The 15,098-nt window shown below is 43.2% G+C and overlaps 1 protein-coding gene across 8 annotated transcripts in view; it reads right to left on the bottom strand.

Annotated features, from left to right (window-relative positions):
* The window catches only part of ANO5 (anoctamin 5), a 69,441-nt gene that overhangs the window by 20,650 nt on the left and 33,693 nt on the right, over positions 1-15,098 (bottom strand). For all 8 annotated transcript variants that reach the window (XM_033150949.1, XM_033150958.1, XM_033150967.1 and 5 more), the window contains 7 exons: positions 14,636-14,920; positions 14,239-14,352; positions 4,180-4,295; positions 2,453-2,587; positions 1,963-2,068; positions 1,796-1,856; positions 81-232 (listed from right to left, as the gene is read on the bottom strand). In XM_033150949.1, the coding sequence (XP_033006840.1) occupies positions 81-232; positions 1,796-1,856; positions 1,963-2,068; positions 2,453-2,587; positions 4,180-4,295; positions 14,239-14,352; positions 14,636-14,920 (969 nt within the window). The remainder of the gene's footprint in view (positions 1-80; positions 233-1,795; positions 1,857-1,962; positions 2,069-2,452; positions 2,588-4,179; positions 4,296-14,238; positions 14,353-14,635; positions 14,921-15,098) is intronic.

The raw sequence follows: 15,098 nt of genomic DNA, 5'->3' as shown, positions 1-15,098 counted from the left end.
CGTCGCCCGCAATGGGTAACTGGATCTTAAGTATCCTCCAACCTCCATGTGATTTTTTTGTCTTCTAATGCTCAGGTTACCTGCGTTACTGGATTCTTCCTCTTTTGAGTACATTTTGCTTCATACTCTGGTCTCAGTTGGAGTTGTTGCTGTTCCTCCTCAAAATCAACTAGATCCCATTCATATTCAAGTCGAGCTTGCCGACGCTTCCAGAACTCCAAGAAAAGTGTGACTGCAATGAATAGCGTATTGTGCAAACAAAGATAAGAATAAGAAATGTCAAGTAGCAACTGAGTAAAACCAACATTCTCAGATGATACTTTCTCTACTATCTTTGTGATGGATTAGATGTTTATACAGTACACCAGTTACATAAAAAAAAACTACTGCAGATTCCCCCGAGAAGCCATTTCTCATTTTGCTGGAATTTTTGGACCTGTGACAAATTTAGTCAGATTCATTATTGTCTGCATATTTTTGCACACTGAGGGTTGTACCAATCCATGGGATTTGGTGTGCTTGAGAATATGGAAACGCTGTTCAGTTCCACTGAAATCAATAGGACCCAAGTTAGTCATAACTGCATCTAAAGCATGATTAACTTCCTCAGTGAATTACTTGCACATTGACATATATCATTACAGCATGATATTTATAGCATTCATACTATACTTATAAAGGCTGAGATCTAGAGTTGCTCATCCAAGGATAAAAGCAACTCCAATCCAGCAAAGGCAATACCTGCCAATTCCCCCCTTTCCCCTGCAGTCCCCCCCCATGTCACCTCCCACATAGTTCAGAGCAGAACACGGTGGGGGGGGCATGCGGTGCTGTGGTCTAAACTACTGAGCCTCTTGGGCTTGCTGATCAAAAGGTCAGCAGTTCGAATCTGCGTGATGGGGTGAGCTCCCACTGCTCTGTCCTAGATTCTGCCAACCTAGCAGTTTGAAAGCATACCAGTGCAAGCAGATAAATAGGTACCGCTACAGATGGAAGGTGTTCCATTGTGCCAGAAGCGGTTTAGTCATGCTGGACAGAAAGCTGTCTGTGGGCAAATGCTGGCTCCCTCGGCCTGAAGCGAGATGAGCGCCACACCCCATAGTCACCTTTGACTGGACTTAACCATCCAGGGGTCATGTACCTTTACCTTTTACTTTATGTTTACAGAGGGATTCATGAGGGACTCTTGAGCTCCCGCTCTTCCCCTTTCTATCAGTAGGAGCATCCCATGAGTGAACATTCACTCACAAGATCTCTGGATCTCCAAGTCATAGTCTTGTTGTCAAAAGTGCCATTGAATTGCATGCAATAATTTGCGTGGTAGAAATGGCAAAATTAACGGCAATTATCAGAGGTAGATCACATCATGAAATAATAAAAGAATGGGAAGGAGTGAAAGATGTATATGAGGGAACACTGTTTTGGAATGGATATTTTGATGGATCAAGAGTAAACCGTGCAGGGGAAAACAAGAAGGAAAACAAAAATATGAGATAATGAGATAGGAAGTAGTAACACAACTGAGAAATAGAAAGTAAAACACTGAATAAATAAAATCACGCATGAGTGAGGGGGAGTGGGATAATGGGATAAATATAATTCTATGTATTGGATTTTTTGTGTTTGATTTTGTTTGTTTAAGGTTTTAACTTTTTCTTTGTAAGATTTGAAGTTGAATAAATACAGATATTTTTAAAATAATAATAATAAAAGAATTGCATGCAGTAAGAGACAAAGCTAAAGCTGACCCTCATGGCTGGAGTGTTATTTAAGTAGCACTAACAAACATACTCACCCCAGATGCCCATAAAGATTGCAAAAAAGAGGGTCGCCACATTATCAAACAAATGGGAGTACTGGAATAAAAACACAAATTAACAATTTGAATGAAAACAACCATGGAAAAGCTAACTATTTTTTTTAAAAAAAACAAAAACAAAAATTGCAGCAACGACTACAGACCTCTGAAGATTCACACGTGGAGTTCAATCTCCAGTAATCACATTTTTTATCACATAGTGGGCACATGATAATCTTTCCCCCAATTTCGGAGTCACATATTTCCTGGCTGAAGGGGACAGATAAAAGATACGTTGTATTTAATTAAGCAATAGACAGATAAATTGTGTTTTTGTGCAGATGTTGATATTTGACTTTACAAAAGGAATATAGAGAACCAGTTCCCTCTCTTTCAGTGCACAATGTTCAGCAGGGCCATACCCACAATAATGCAGTGGCACATAGTTGTGCATCTGGATCATACATTTGAGCTAATGTTCCTGTACAGTGGCTCATGGGATGACTGCACACAATGTTGCAGAAGGTGAGGGGACTCAAGCTTTTCAAAGAAAAAAATGATTCACAATTAGCATTGAAGTGGACAGGACAGCTGTCATCAGTCAACTGGTCATGATTCAATCTAACCAAACACAACCATGTTAATTACTCTCACCTACTCATATTTTCATTCATTGTGAATGCACCATACAGGAAACAGATTAATCCAACGATAGCGGCAAAGAACAGCATCTCAGTGTAGAACCCCAGCCAGGCAAAGTAGATTCCAATCCTCTCCCCATAATACTTCCTGCGGGAAAGTAATGTGGAATGGAAAGTAAGGGAATGCAAGAAACAATCAGCATCTTAAAAAAAGGGGAGGGAAGGGGAGAAAAGCTCAGAAGACTAATTGCAAATAAAGACAGAGGGCTAGATTTGGATGACAAGTTCTCAGGCATAATTCAAAGGAACGCAACTGAATTGATTGTAAAACAATTCTCAGAATTTCTTGTTCTTATTTGTGCCCTAATTACATGGATAGCTAGTTTTTGCTCATGTGTTGCCCAGCAACCAGATATGATTCGCTCTCCCCTCGTTTTGATTTTAAAGCTGCCTTAGACCCCGGCATGAAGCCATGGAAGTGATGATATGAACACGGCCAGTGACAGCACCTTTAACATCCACAGAACGTTGTTTAGCATAATTGGTAAAACAGCCAGTTGGGAATATTTATATAGAAGCTGAACACCAGAGAAAAGGAATCTAACAGTTCAAAGTACTTCCTTTTACAGCTATACATTGACAGTGTACCCTCACCTCAAACAAAATTAAGCATATGGGGGGGGGGGGTTAAACCAATCCGATTCTAACATAGGGGGACACTCACTGCAACCAGAAAAGAGGGCTTTATGGTGTGATGTAAAGAGAAACAATATTGACACCTGTACTGGGATGGGTCAAAAAATCTCATGCAAAACATTTTTCATTCTTTCTGCTTTTGAACGTTCCAGTGATGATCTTGGTACATACAGGTCTCCCAGCTATATCTTCATTTCCATTTTTAGAAATTATATCCCATTGGATACCCTCCCAAAGGAGCCCAAGGCAGCAAACAACAAGGCACCAAAATAACACAGTAGGTTTAAATATATATATTACAACAACTAAAAAACGTTATATTTCTTCAGTTTCAAGGTTTCCGGGAACCAATTCTTTTAGCCATTAAATGCCTGGTTGAGCAGAAACATTTTAAGAATCTGCTACAGTGTTGGTAAAACAAAATAGGAAATTCTTTCCAGTAGCACCTTAGAGACCAACTGAGTTTGTTCTTGGTATGAGCTTTCGTGTGCATGCACACTTCTTCAGATACACTGAAAAAAAGTGTTGGTAAAGAGGGAGACAACACACCCCACCAGGGAGGACAGCCCACAAATGGAGAAAGGCCAATAAGAAGGTCCTGTCATGGGTCAGCAACAACAGGGCAGCGTGAAGTGGCACCACCACCAACAGGGTCTCGCCTGTGAATTGTAGTGCCTGAGATAGTGGGCCTTGGGAAAGGTGCTCTTTTATGCACATTGCCCCCAAGCCATTTAGGGCACTGGTACCCTTGAATAGTGCAGCACTTTCAGGATAGATGGCACATGGTCCTATCAGGATGTCCCACTCAACAATCTAGCATTCTGCATTAGCTGCAGCTGCCTGTCCACTTTCTAGTTCAGTCCCATGTAGAGCACACTGCAGTAGTCCAAGCAGGAGGTCATCGGTCGTGGAGCACTAAGGCCATTTTACAATTTTTGAGGTTTCCTTGAACTATGGAATAATCTACAAATTAAAGTAGGTATATATTGCAAGGCAATGCAAAAACAGGAGCTTCCATTAAGACAAGAGTGCCCAATTGCTCACCTGATAAGATCCAAGGGCTGTTCTTTGAAAAAACGAGGAAACCTTGCCCATTCTCTGTAGAGGGTGTACCTTTCATTTTCACACTTCGGGTCGTTCGCCCTCTTCCAGTACTGGCACTGTGTCAGCATGGACAATGAAATAAAGCAGAAATAAAACAGATCAGTAAACGGCAGCATGTGTTCTGCAACATTGGTTTCCCCTAAATATGTACCAGGAGAATATGTGTAGAAATCAATATAATTCTATGTATATGACAGGCTGGGGGCGGGTGGCAACAAAGAGCTATTCATAATGTTAAGACAACAATGTGGGCATTCCTTAAGAACAAGCACACTTAATCTGAAACTTGGGGACTGCATCTCTGCCCGGTCTAAATAATAAGCCTATATATTTTAAAACTTAACTGACTATGGGGCAACAACAAGCAAGAGTGGATGGCAGGGAACTGACTATGCTGGCACCCCTGTGGCTTACCAGGAGGGAGAAGGGAAGGGGCAATGAAACAAAGAAGCTGGGATGGTGCAGGTGTACTCCTCCTGCCAGAGTGTCATCAGAGCACAGACCTTCCTGCTGTCTGCCTGCCTTCCCCCCCCCCCCACCCTGGCAAGTTGCAGTGATTCTAGTGCCAGGAACATGTTGTGCTTACTCTCCCAGCAATTAAGGCACTAATATGTCGGAATACGTTTCACGGATCCGCCATGGATTCATATTTATTTGGTTATTTAATGAGGTTTTCGAGATCTACTTTTGGTATAACTACGCGCAAAAGCGAAAGTGAAAGCATGAATGAATAGTGTGGTTCACTTATGAGATTAATCCGCCTTTATTTTATAGTTCCGGTCATGTTCAAAGTTGTTAATAAGCGTTAAACTTGCTTCCCGCCTTTTTGGAGGGCAGCAACAGTGATTTTATTGGTTGAGGCATTGATGATGATGTCACGTTTGTTCCCTAATAAAAGGCAGAGGCACCCCCGCTTAGGCACGTTTTTCCTTGGTTTCTTTGGTTTAGTCAGTCGACGTTCTTTTACCTTAGTTTAAGTTCAGGGTTTAGTTTAAGGGTATTGGGAGCGGGCTGGACGGGTTGGATGGGTTTTCTTTAGTTAGAGTTAGATCGCGGAAGATCATTCGGTTTAGCCTTAGACAGGTTTCTTTTAGGTTTAGCCTAGGGCTAGATTCGCGGAAGATATTTCGGTTTTAGTGTTATTTAGCTAGCCTCGCGGAAGATTGGGCGCGCAGGGACTTTAAGCTTAGGTGAACTTAGCTTAGGGGACGAGCCTATGCGGGTTCTGCCGAAGCCACTAAAGATACAACCGGTGTCTGTCTTCCTTTGGGGTAAAAGGGGGAGTAAAAGGTTTAAAGTAAAATTTTATTTTTCCTAAGTTGGTCCATCTATTCAGAGTCAGGGTATATTCTATTTCACGAGGCAACTTTTCACTAAGAAGGCAACTAGGAACTCATACACCTTCGGAGTCATCAATTGGCTTACTCAGCTTCCTTCGGATTGTGAGACTTGGCCGGCGACCGTGCTCAAAAGCACGCGGAACGCTGGCCGCTTTCCCCGCAACTGGTACCTCGTGCATGACTAGTTCAAGTTGTGCACGAGGAGCTCCAGCACCCAAACCCCGACAAGTGGTGCCCCGTGTGATGCGAAGCGTAGTCGAAAATCGCTTCCACGAAGACTCCGGTTAAAGACAACATATCGGAAGTGGCTCGGGAACAGACGTTGAGAGGTGAGGTATAACGGCCCGGTTTATCCAGGATTTCGCTGCAGTAGCGCGAATCCACCGCTTGCCCAAAATAGAGTAAAATTTGCCCCAAGGGGTCCCCGGGTAGAGCGGCAAGGAGTTTAATGTAAGCCTACGGGCAGGGTAAGGTCTTCCCTAAAGCCTACGGGTGGGAAGGGTTTCTGGCAAAAGCCTACGGGTGCCAGGGTTTTCGGTCAAAGCCTACGGGTAGGGCCGGTGTCTCCCAAAAGCCTACGGGTGGGAGGGAAAGGGTTTCTGGCTAAAGCCTACGGGTGCCAGGGTTTTCGGTCAAAGCCTACGGGTAGGGCCGGTGTCTCCCAAAAGCCTACGGGTGGGAGGGAAAGTTTTTCTGGCTAAAGCCTACGGGTGCCAGGTTTTTCGGTCAAAGCCTACGGGTAGGGCCGGTAGCCCCTAGTAGAAGCCCATGGGTGGGGGTGGAGGTTTTCTGGCTAAAGCCTACGGGTGCCAGGTTTTTCGGTTAAAGCCTACGGGTAGGACCGGCGTCCCCTAGTAGAAGCCTACGGGTGGGGGAGGAAAAGTTTTGGAAAAGTGTTAAAAATGGGCTCCTCACTCTCAACTGCTCAAGTTAAATTTTGTGAAGATTTATTGTACCTTTTGAAAAGAAATGGTCACCCTGTCTCTGAATCAGAAGTAGAGCTTTTAGTTAAGACTATTGGGGAAGTTTGCCCTTGGGTCCCTAAGGAGGGATCCTTCATGGGAAAGGATCGGGTTAGAATTTATGGCCAACCCGAAAATCGGAATTCCTGTACAATTGGTATGGAGCAAAGTAAGAAATTGTTTCCAACAAATCGCTCCAAGAAATGTTTTGCTTAATGGAACAGTGAATTTGGGAAATACTGCTTTTAATAGTGCCCCTGTGCTGCCGCTTGCGGTTGTGCCATTTTCGGCCCCCTCGCAGCAGCCAGTTCAGGCCCCGTTGTCGTACACACACTCGCCCTTGTCCAATTTGTCATTGCCAGATTCATTGCCGCCTGTGCCGGTGCAGCAGACGCCGTCGGCCTTTCAAGCCCCGCCGCGGACTGCCCCACCGCCAGTCGCTCAGCAGCCATCGCAGGCCTTTTACCAGCCAGCGATCTCAAGTCAGCAGCAGCCGCGGACCTCGCTCCAAGCAACGGTCCCGCTTCCTCCATCGCAAGCCGTGCTTTTGCCAGCGATCCAGCAGCAGCAGCAGCAAGCAGCCTTTTTGCCAGCAAACCCTGCTGCCCTGCAGGCCGCGCTTAAGCCAGCAGCTCCAGTTTTGCAGCAAGCTGATTTCCAATCAACAGCAATCCAAGCTTCAATGCAAGCAGCACAGCATCAATTTGCCAACCCTTCAGCACCTCCAATGCTAATGCAGATTCCAAGGCAAGAGCAAAGCCAAACGATGATGATCCAGATGCCAGAACTTGCAGTACAGAGCCAACAACCTTATGCTCCAACTTCAAGTCAGCCATCTTGTCTTCATCCAACTTCAAGTCAGCCATCTTGTCTTCATAGTCAGCCATCTTCAAGGCATCCAGATGTCAAAGACTCTTTAGCACCATCTAGTGGCTCACCATTTGGAAAGCATCAAGAAGATTTAAACTCACTGATGCCATCTACAGATCCAACAGCAATGCAACCCATCTGCAGAACTCAAGCTTTGGAAGCAGCTTTGGGACAAATAGACTTTAGTGCTGATCCAATGCACATCTTTCCAGTGATTCGTGCAAATGGAGGACAACCTGCAAGATATCAAGCCATCCCTTTTGAAACACTACGTGAACTGCGAAAAGCCATACGCGAAAATGGACTTCAAGCTCCTTATACTAGAAGTTTACTTGAAGGACTGTCCACTAGTAGACTTCTGCCATCTGATTGGAAGTTAATACTTCACACCTTCCTGTCGCCTACAGATGCTCTTCTGTGCCTGCAAGAGTGGAAAGAAGTAGCAGCCAGACGTGCAACACCACTCGCCACAGAAGATATGCTCACAGGATCAGGACATTACTCCAATCTCAATCAACAGCTAGCCATACCTGATGCTGCACTCGTCACCATAGCAGACATCGTAGTCAAAGCTTGGCGCAGATTACCCAATCGCACAGATGCCAGCTCAGTATCAGGATTCGCTGCAGTTAGGCAAGGTCCAAGAGAGCCTTATGGGGACTTTGTGGATCGCCTGATTGTTGCAGTGGAACGCCAGATAGAAGATCGTCATGCCAGAAACATGCTGACAAAACAACTCGCCTTTGAAAATGCCAACGATGACTGCAAGAATGCCTTAACAGCAGTTGCAGCTCGTCCAGATGCCACATTGACTGAGATGCTACGCGTCTGCCAGAATGTTGGTACCCACTCCTACAAAGCACAACTCTTGGCAGCCGCAGTACAGATGCCACGTCAAGACAGCTCTACGCCAGTCAAGAAGTGCTATGGGTGTGGAGGCGATGGACATTTCAGGTCGCAGTGCACGGCAACACCAAGGCCTTCTGCCAAGCCACCAGAGAGATGTCCCATCTGCCAAAAAGGATTTCATTGGGCGAATGATTGTCGTTTGAATCCACAGAATACATCACCTACCTCATCTCCAGTTCAGGGAAACGGTTCTGCGGGCCGCGCCCCGGCCCCGGTAAAACAATAGGGTGCAAGCTCAAGAACATCATGAAGGTCAGCCATCCCAGAAAGATGAACAACGCTACTCCTTATCCAGGTCCTCAGGAAAAAGGAGTGATCCAGAGAGATGTCTACTCTTCAGATGTCCAGAGAAAAGATGTGACCTCTTCAGACATTCAGGTTCCAGAGGTTTCATCATCTGCCTTACCTATCCAAAGGATTCCAGCAGAGAACACAGCATTCAATTCACCTCCTGCTAATTGCCTTTCAGTTCCTACTGATGTCACCCCTGCTTCACAGCAAGCAATCACAGTCAAGTCTCTGATCGCAGAATTGCCTTCAACGTTGAAAAGACATACTACTGAGGTCAACCTTGCAGCACCTGAGCTTTACTCACCTTCGAGTCAAGGTCAATCTGTCATTAAAGGACATTTGCCCTTGATGAAACACCAATATCCAGGTAGCAACCCAGCTGATGATCACTTTCCATGTGGCCAAAGAATACAAGTGAGTGAGCCAGCTCCCTCTTGTGGAAGCTTAAACATCACTCCGGTTAGCAATGTCCACACCTTTGTGTCACCTCCAGCCTTTAAGCCCAGCCCACCTCAACCGAACAATTATCAGGAACAACAACTTCGACTGCCTTGTGTCAAAGAAGAAGCTCCATCCTGCCAGTTTGATGCACAACTAATTGAATGCCAGCAGGTTCAACAGCAAGAACCTCAAGTTTGTCAACTTAATGCAAAGCAGCTTCAAAGTTGCCAACTTCAGCAGTGCAAGAAACCCGAAACCAGAAAGATGTCTTCAGACACTGCCAATGAGGAACAAGAGGAATCTTCTGTCCCAGGTATACCACTCCTTTTAACAGAGGACTGTTACTTTTCAAATCCATGGTTTGCTCAGCAATTGCCAACATCTATTCGTGGTCCATTCCCAGATACCTCAATTTGCCTTATTCTGCCTAGGATGGATCGCCTCCCTGCCACAGTCACATTGACTGCAGGCCTAGTTCGAATCACAGATTCATCACAGTTGCTGATTCCAGGATTCTCAACAGTTCCTTGTGTCCTAACAAAAGGATTGGAAATTGCCAGACTCTATTTGCTTACTTCCACGCCTACAGCTCCTGTAGACTCATTGCCTCCTCAGGCAGCAATGGCGCTAATCAAGATTACAGAAGAACGCCCTCACCTCGTCTTAGAAATGGGTGGACGAAAGGTCAAGGGTCTTCTTGATACGGGCGCAGATGTCACCGTTATCGCCAGAAAGGACTGGCCTGACCAGTGGGCAACGACTGTCACCCAGGAAGTCTTCGGAGTCGGAGGTTTCGAACCCGCCCACCAGAGCGTGCATCCGATTACCTTCCAGTCAGACTCAGGCTCCATGGTGCAGCTCCGTCCACTTGTTATGGATGTGCCTATCACCCTTTGGGGTAGAGACTTATTGTCTAAAGCAAGAACTGTTATCCACACTCATTTTTGATGTGGGCCTCTGCATCAGCGCCAGTTCATGCTCTTCCACTCACGTGGAAGGAAGGACCCCCAGTATGGGTCGACCAATGGCAGCTGAAATCCGAGAAGCTCGTCGCAGCAGAGGCCCTAATTAAAGAGCTCATTCTCTCTACAAGCCCCTGGCAAGCACTGTTACAAAAGTGCATTGTTCTTTTCTGCATTGCTCACATCTATTCACTTTTCCTTTATTCAATGATCCAATCGCCAGCCATGGAACATTCCTTGTTATGTTCTGTGCTGACTTTGGCAGTGGTTGATTGAAAAACTATAACTCTCGGCGGAACTTTTGGTTCTTTGGCTAGATTCCTGTTTCTTTATTATCCTCTATATAACCAGCTTGAGAATATCTAATTCACTATTTGACTGCACCGGTTTCCAATGTCAAGTGCAGCAATTCTTCAAAAGTGCTCAACAAACAGCACCAGTTGAGTTCTGGGCAGTTTGCCTTATCCTCCTACTGCCTAGGCCTTTTGTTTGCCTCTGGGCGGCCTCTGGTTCCTGGCTGCCTGGATTTGTTCCAGTTTCACTCTTTCTCACACTCATTAGCAGATCGCTATGATTTGCTTGCTTAACCTTCTTTCCTCTACAGGTGTTCCTGTATCCCTCGTATGCAGAACTTTATTCAGGAACTTTTCCTGTGCTCCATGAACTTTTCCTGAGTTCCAGGATCATATATACCTGAGTAGAAAACGACCGGCAACTCATTCATCGTCTTCATTTTCCTCTCCAGTGTATTTTGCAGTTCTAAAACTGTCCTGTACTTTTATTGTATTTACAAAAATTACATATTCAATTTTGTATGCTTCTTGAAATATCCGCCTCGCATGTTACATGTGTTTTCAATATAGCTTGATAATTAATGATATGGGTGTTTATGTATACAAAGCTTTTCTGCAACGGTTTCCACTTAGAACGTCACAATTTTGATGATATGGAAATGTTTATGTAAGGTCTCAGTATCGCCTTTGTGCAGTTCTAGTCATAGACATATTCATGCATATATGTTTTATTTCAAGAATCTTAAATCTCCACGTTGTGCTTACAAAAGTTGTAGTCTAAAATGTGTGTTTTGACGCTTGTATATTTTATTTGAAATGCTTTCTTTTGGTCAAAGTATTGGTCATTCTCGGATTTGTTCAAAGTATATATGTCAAGTCTGGTGGCATCCTACCCTCATGGTACCCCTTTTCTTTTGAAAAAAAATCCCCCTCTATATGCTACCTTTTGGCAGTAAACCAGGTTCCCAGCTTTTCCTTCCACTCTGCTTCCTGCTTTTGCTGGAAACCCTTACGTAGATGGCTTAAATCCTCTCTCATGGCTGGGACACCTTTACTTAGGTGGCTTAAATCCCCTCTCTGGAATCGGACCCTAGTTCCCCGTTACCTGTGGTCGCTGTGGTAAGTCCAGAATCTATCCATCCTGAAAGTTCCCTCGATTCTGTAGCCTCAGAGCCACGAACCTTTTATTTTACCTTATCCATTTTTTCCTCAGTTTTCCAAATAAAAATTAAAAAAAATGGGGGAGGGGTCTGGGTAGGCTATGAAGCCCCAGCTCTAGTTATATTTTATTTTGGGTTCCGGATCGGAACCTCTCTTATGTTTGGGCAGTCATTATCCATTATTTTTAATTTTGGGCCTGTATCAGGTCCTCTCTTGTGTTTGGGAAGTGATTTGTTGTTTTACGCTGCACGCGAAAGTATATATGCCTATGATGCGATTTGTTGTTTTACGCTGCATGATATATATGTCTAGAAAGTTTACAGTGTATCGGATCGATCACTTTTTATGTTCGGCCAGTGGTTTGTTATTTTCATGACTTTATTGCTACATTATTGTACAAGTATTTATTCCTGTGAAAAGGTGAATATGGATAATGTTGGTAGTGTTTATATCAAAATCTATATCAAAACAAATGGTAATGTTTATGTCAGGATAAATGCTTTTGATGTCTTTAACCTTCTTTCTTTTATATAACTAAAACAAAAATAATTTAATTTAAAACAAAAAAAGAAAGATGATATGTCGGAATACGTTTCACGGATCCGCCATGGATTCATATTTATTTGGTTATTTAATGAGGTTTTCGAGATCTACTTTTGGTATAACTACGCGCAAAAGCGAAAGTGAAAGCATGAATGAATAGTGTGGTTCACTTATGAGATTAATCCGCCTTTATTTTATAGTTCCGGTCATGTTCAAAGTTGTTAATAAGCGTTAAACTTGCTTCCCGCCTTTTTGGAGGGCAGCAACAGTGATTTTATTGGTTGAGGCATTGATGATGATGTCACGTTTGTTCCCTAATAAAAGGCAGAGGCACCCCCGCTTAGGCACGTTTTTCCTTGGTTTCTTTGGTTTAGTCAGTCGACGTTCTTTTACCTTAGTTTAAGTTCAGGGTTTAGTTTAAGGGTATTGGGAGCGGGCTGGACGGGTTGGATGGGTTTTCTTTAGTTAGAGTTAGATCGCGGAAGATCATTCGGTTTAGCCTTAGACAGGTTTCTTTTAGGTTTAGCCTAGGGCTAGATTCGCGGAAGATATTTCGGTTTTAGTGTTATTTAGCTAGCCTCGCGGAAGATTGGGCGCGCAGGGACTTTAAGCTTAGGTGAACTTAGCTTAGGGGACGAGCCTATGCGGGTTCTGCCGAAGCCACTAAAGATACAACCGGTGTCTGTCTTCCTTTGGGGTAAAAGGGGGAGTAAAAGGTTTAAAGTAAAATTTTATTTTTCCTAAGTTGGTCCATCTATTCAGAGTCAGGGTATATTCTATTTCACGAGGCAACTTTTCACTAAGAAGGCAACTAGGAACTCATACACCTTCGGAGTCATCAATTGGCTTACTCAGCTTCCTTCGGATTGTGAGACTTGGCCGGTGACCGTGCTCAAAAGCACGCGGAACGCTGGCCGCTTTCCCCGCAACTGGTACCTCGTGCATGACTAGTTCAAGTTGTACACGAGGAGCTCCAGCACCCAAACCCCGACACTAATAATTTTTTTAATTCTCAAACTATAGAAGTTCAGGATTCTTGCAATATACAAGCCCAACTTTCAAGTCTGTTGTGTTAATATACAAAGTGCTGACCAACTTGTATAAAGGAAACCCTATATCCCATCTTGATCACTGAGATCATCAGGAGCCAGGCCCATACTACAGAGGCCCAACTGGCCTCTACCAGAAGCCAGGCTGGTCACAAGTAGTGAAAACAGTCTTCTAGCAGAGATTCAGCAGACTCTGATGTTTCTCTTGAAGGAACCTCTACCTTGTTATGCAGGCAGGTCCATGCAACTGCTTAATTTTTTTTAATTTTTTTTGAGCAGTTGGGAATTAAAATAATTTTGTACTATGTTATATTTCATTGCATATACTACTGTATACTGTATATATTGCTGAATCGTATATATTGCTGTCCTTGTTATATCACATGAACCGGCACTGTGCAAGTATTTTTAATACATACATAAAAGGCCACAATTTCCTAACATAGTTTATAAAAACAATTATAAAATAAAAAATTCCTTCCAGTAACACCTTAGAGACCAACTAAGTTTGTTCTTAGTATGAGCTTTCGTGTGCATGCACACTTCTTCAGATATGTGATTACGTGCCCCATTCCTATATAAACTGCAAAAAAGAAAATCCTATATAAACTGCTAAAAAGAAAAAAAGAAAACACAATTATGTGCCCCACTCCTATATAAACTGCTAAAAAGAAAATCCGATATAAACTGCTAAAAAGAAAAAAAAAGAAAACACAATTATGTGCCCCATTCCTATATAAACTGCTAAAAAGAAAATCCTATATAAACTGCTAAAAAGAAAAAAAGAAAACACAATTATGTGCCCCATTCCTATATAAACTGCTAAAAAGAAAATCCAAAAATGGGCTCCAGCAAAGTACTTGTTGTATGCCGCCAGAGGGCGCTTTGACACAAAACTTTACCCTGTAATAACCATCCCAGTTTGACGGCACAGTTGTAATTAACCTTCTCCCCCTCCTTGCTCTTTCCTGAGGCTTGCACAGGTGTTATGTTATATTATGTTATGTTGTAAGAAGTTTCCCACAGCAGAAGTCACAATTACAGGGAATCACACATATTACTGGTATGTCTTGCCCAGGAGGTATTACTTAAAAACAGATAAACTGAGGTCTTGTTTGGAAAACAGGGAAGTACTCTGAAATGAATGAATGAATGAATAAATGACAAAAAATACCTACATCATGAAGAGGATAAGCAGCAGTGTAGGTGCCATTATTCAAGAGCCTTTTGATTCCAAACTTCTTTTTCCCTTCTTCTGTTCCATACGGACACCTTGTTAAAATATAGAAAACCTAAAGGAGGGAGAGAAAAAACCAATCCCACAGTTTTAAATGACTATACTATGATTATCGGGTAATCTGCTTCGCAATTCTTCTTCACTGCAGTGTGTGAATACAAAACATTTTCCACACTCCAAAAATAGATATGTTAGTCAAATAAAATTATATTTGACCTTTAAACGAATTTATTTACCCATTACCTTTACAGACTAAAATACTTCAATATAAGGTCTAGCCAAGGGCTCCAGAATGTTGAATTGCACCTCATATGTGCCGATGTGTCGGAAGTACTCACAATTCTGTTCCTGACAGAAGGGGAGAAAAATGTATTCTCATCTTCAATGAGGTAGAGTTCCTGCCTTTCTTTGCTGAACGGGGCTGTGAAGTAATCTGGTTCTGGGTGCATCACAATTTCAGGCAGTTTAAATGGCCAAAATATCCAATCCAAAGGGTTTTCCGCAGTACAAGGGATATCATTTTCTTTGATGGGCATTTTTATGCTTAGCACTTCAGCATATGTGATCAGAACCTCCCATGGTGCATGAATCTTCACAAAGTACGTTTTGCCATTGTCAGATTCCTACAAAGGAAATGAGGTTAAAGCAGGCAATACTTTCATATCCATACATCTATAAAGAAGCTTCACGTTAAATACAGATATCATATATGGGAACTAGGGCCACTGCATCCATGTGGTAAGCAAAAACAAGAATACTTTGGGTGGTACTGAACTCCTGTGACCTGCCAGTGCAAAGATT

The sequence above is a fragment of the Lacerta agilis genome, chromosome 1 (genome assembly GCF_009819535.1).
Source record: "Lacerta agilis isolate rLacAgi1 chromosome 1, rLacAgi1.pri, whole genome shotgun sequence".
Taxonomy (NCBI): Eukaryota; Metazoa; Chordata; class Lepidosauria; order Squamata; family Lacertidae; genus Lacerta; species Lacerta agilis.
Note: the sequence above shows the minus strand (reverse complement) of the source record. Positions and strands in the feature narration are given on the sequence as shown.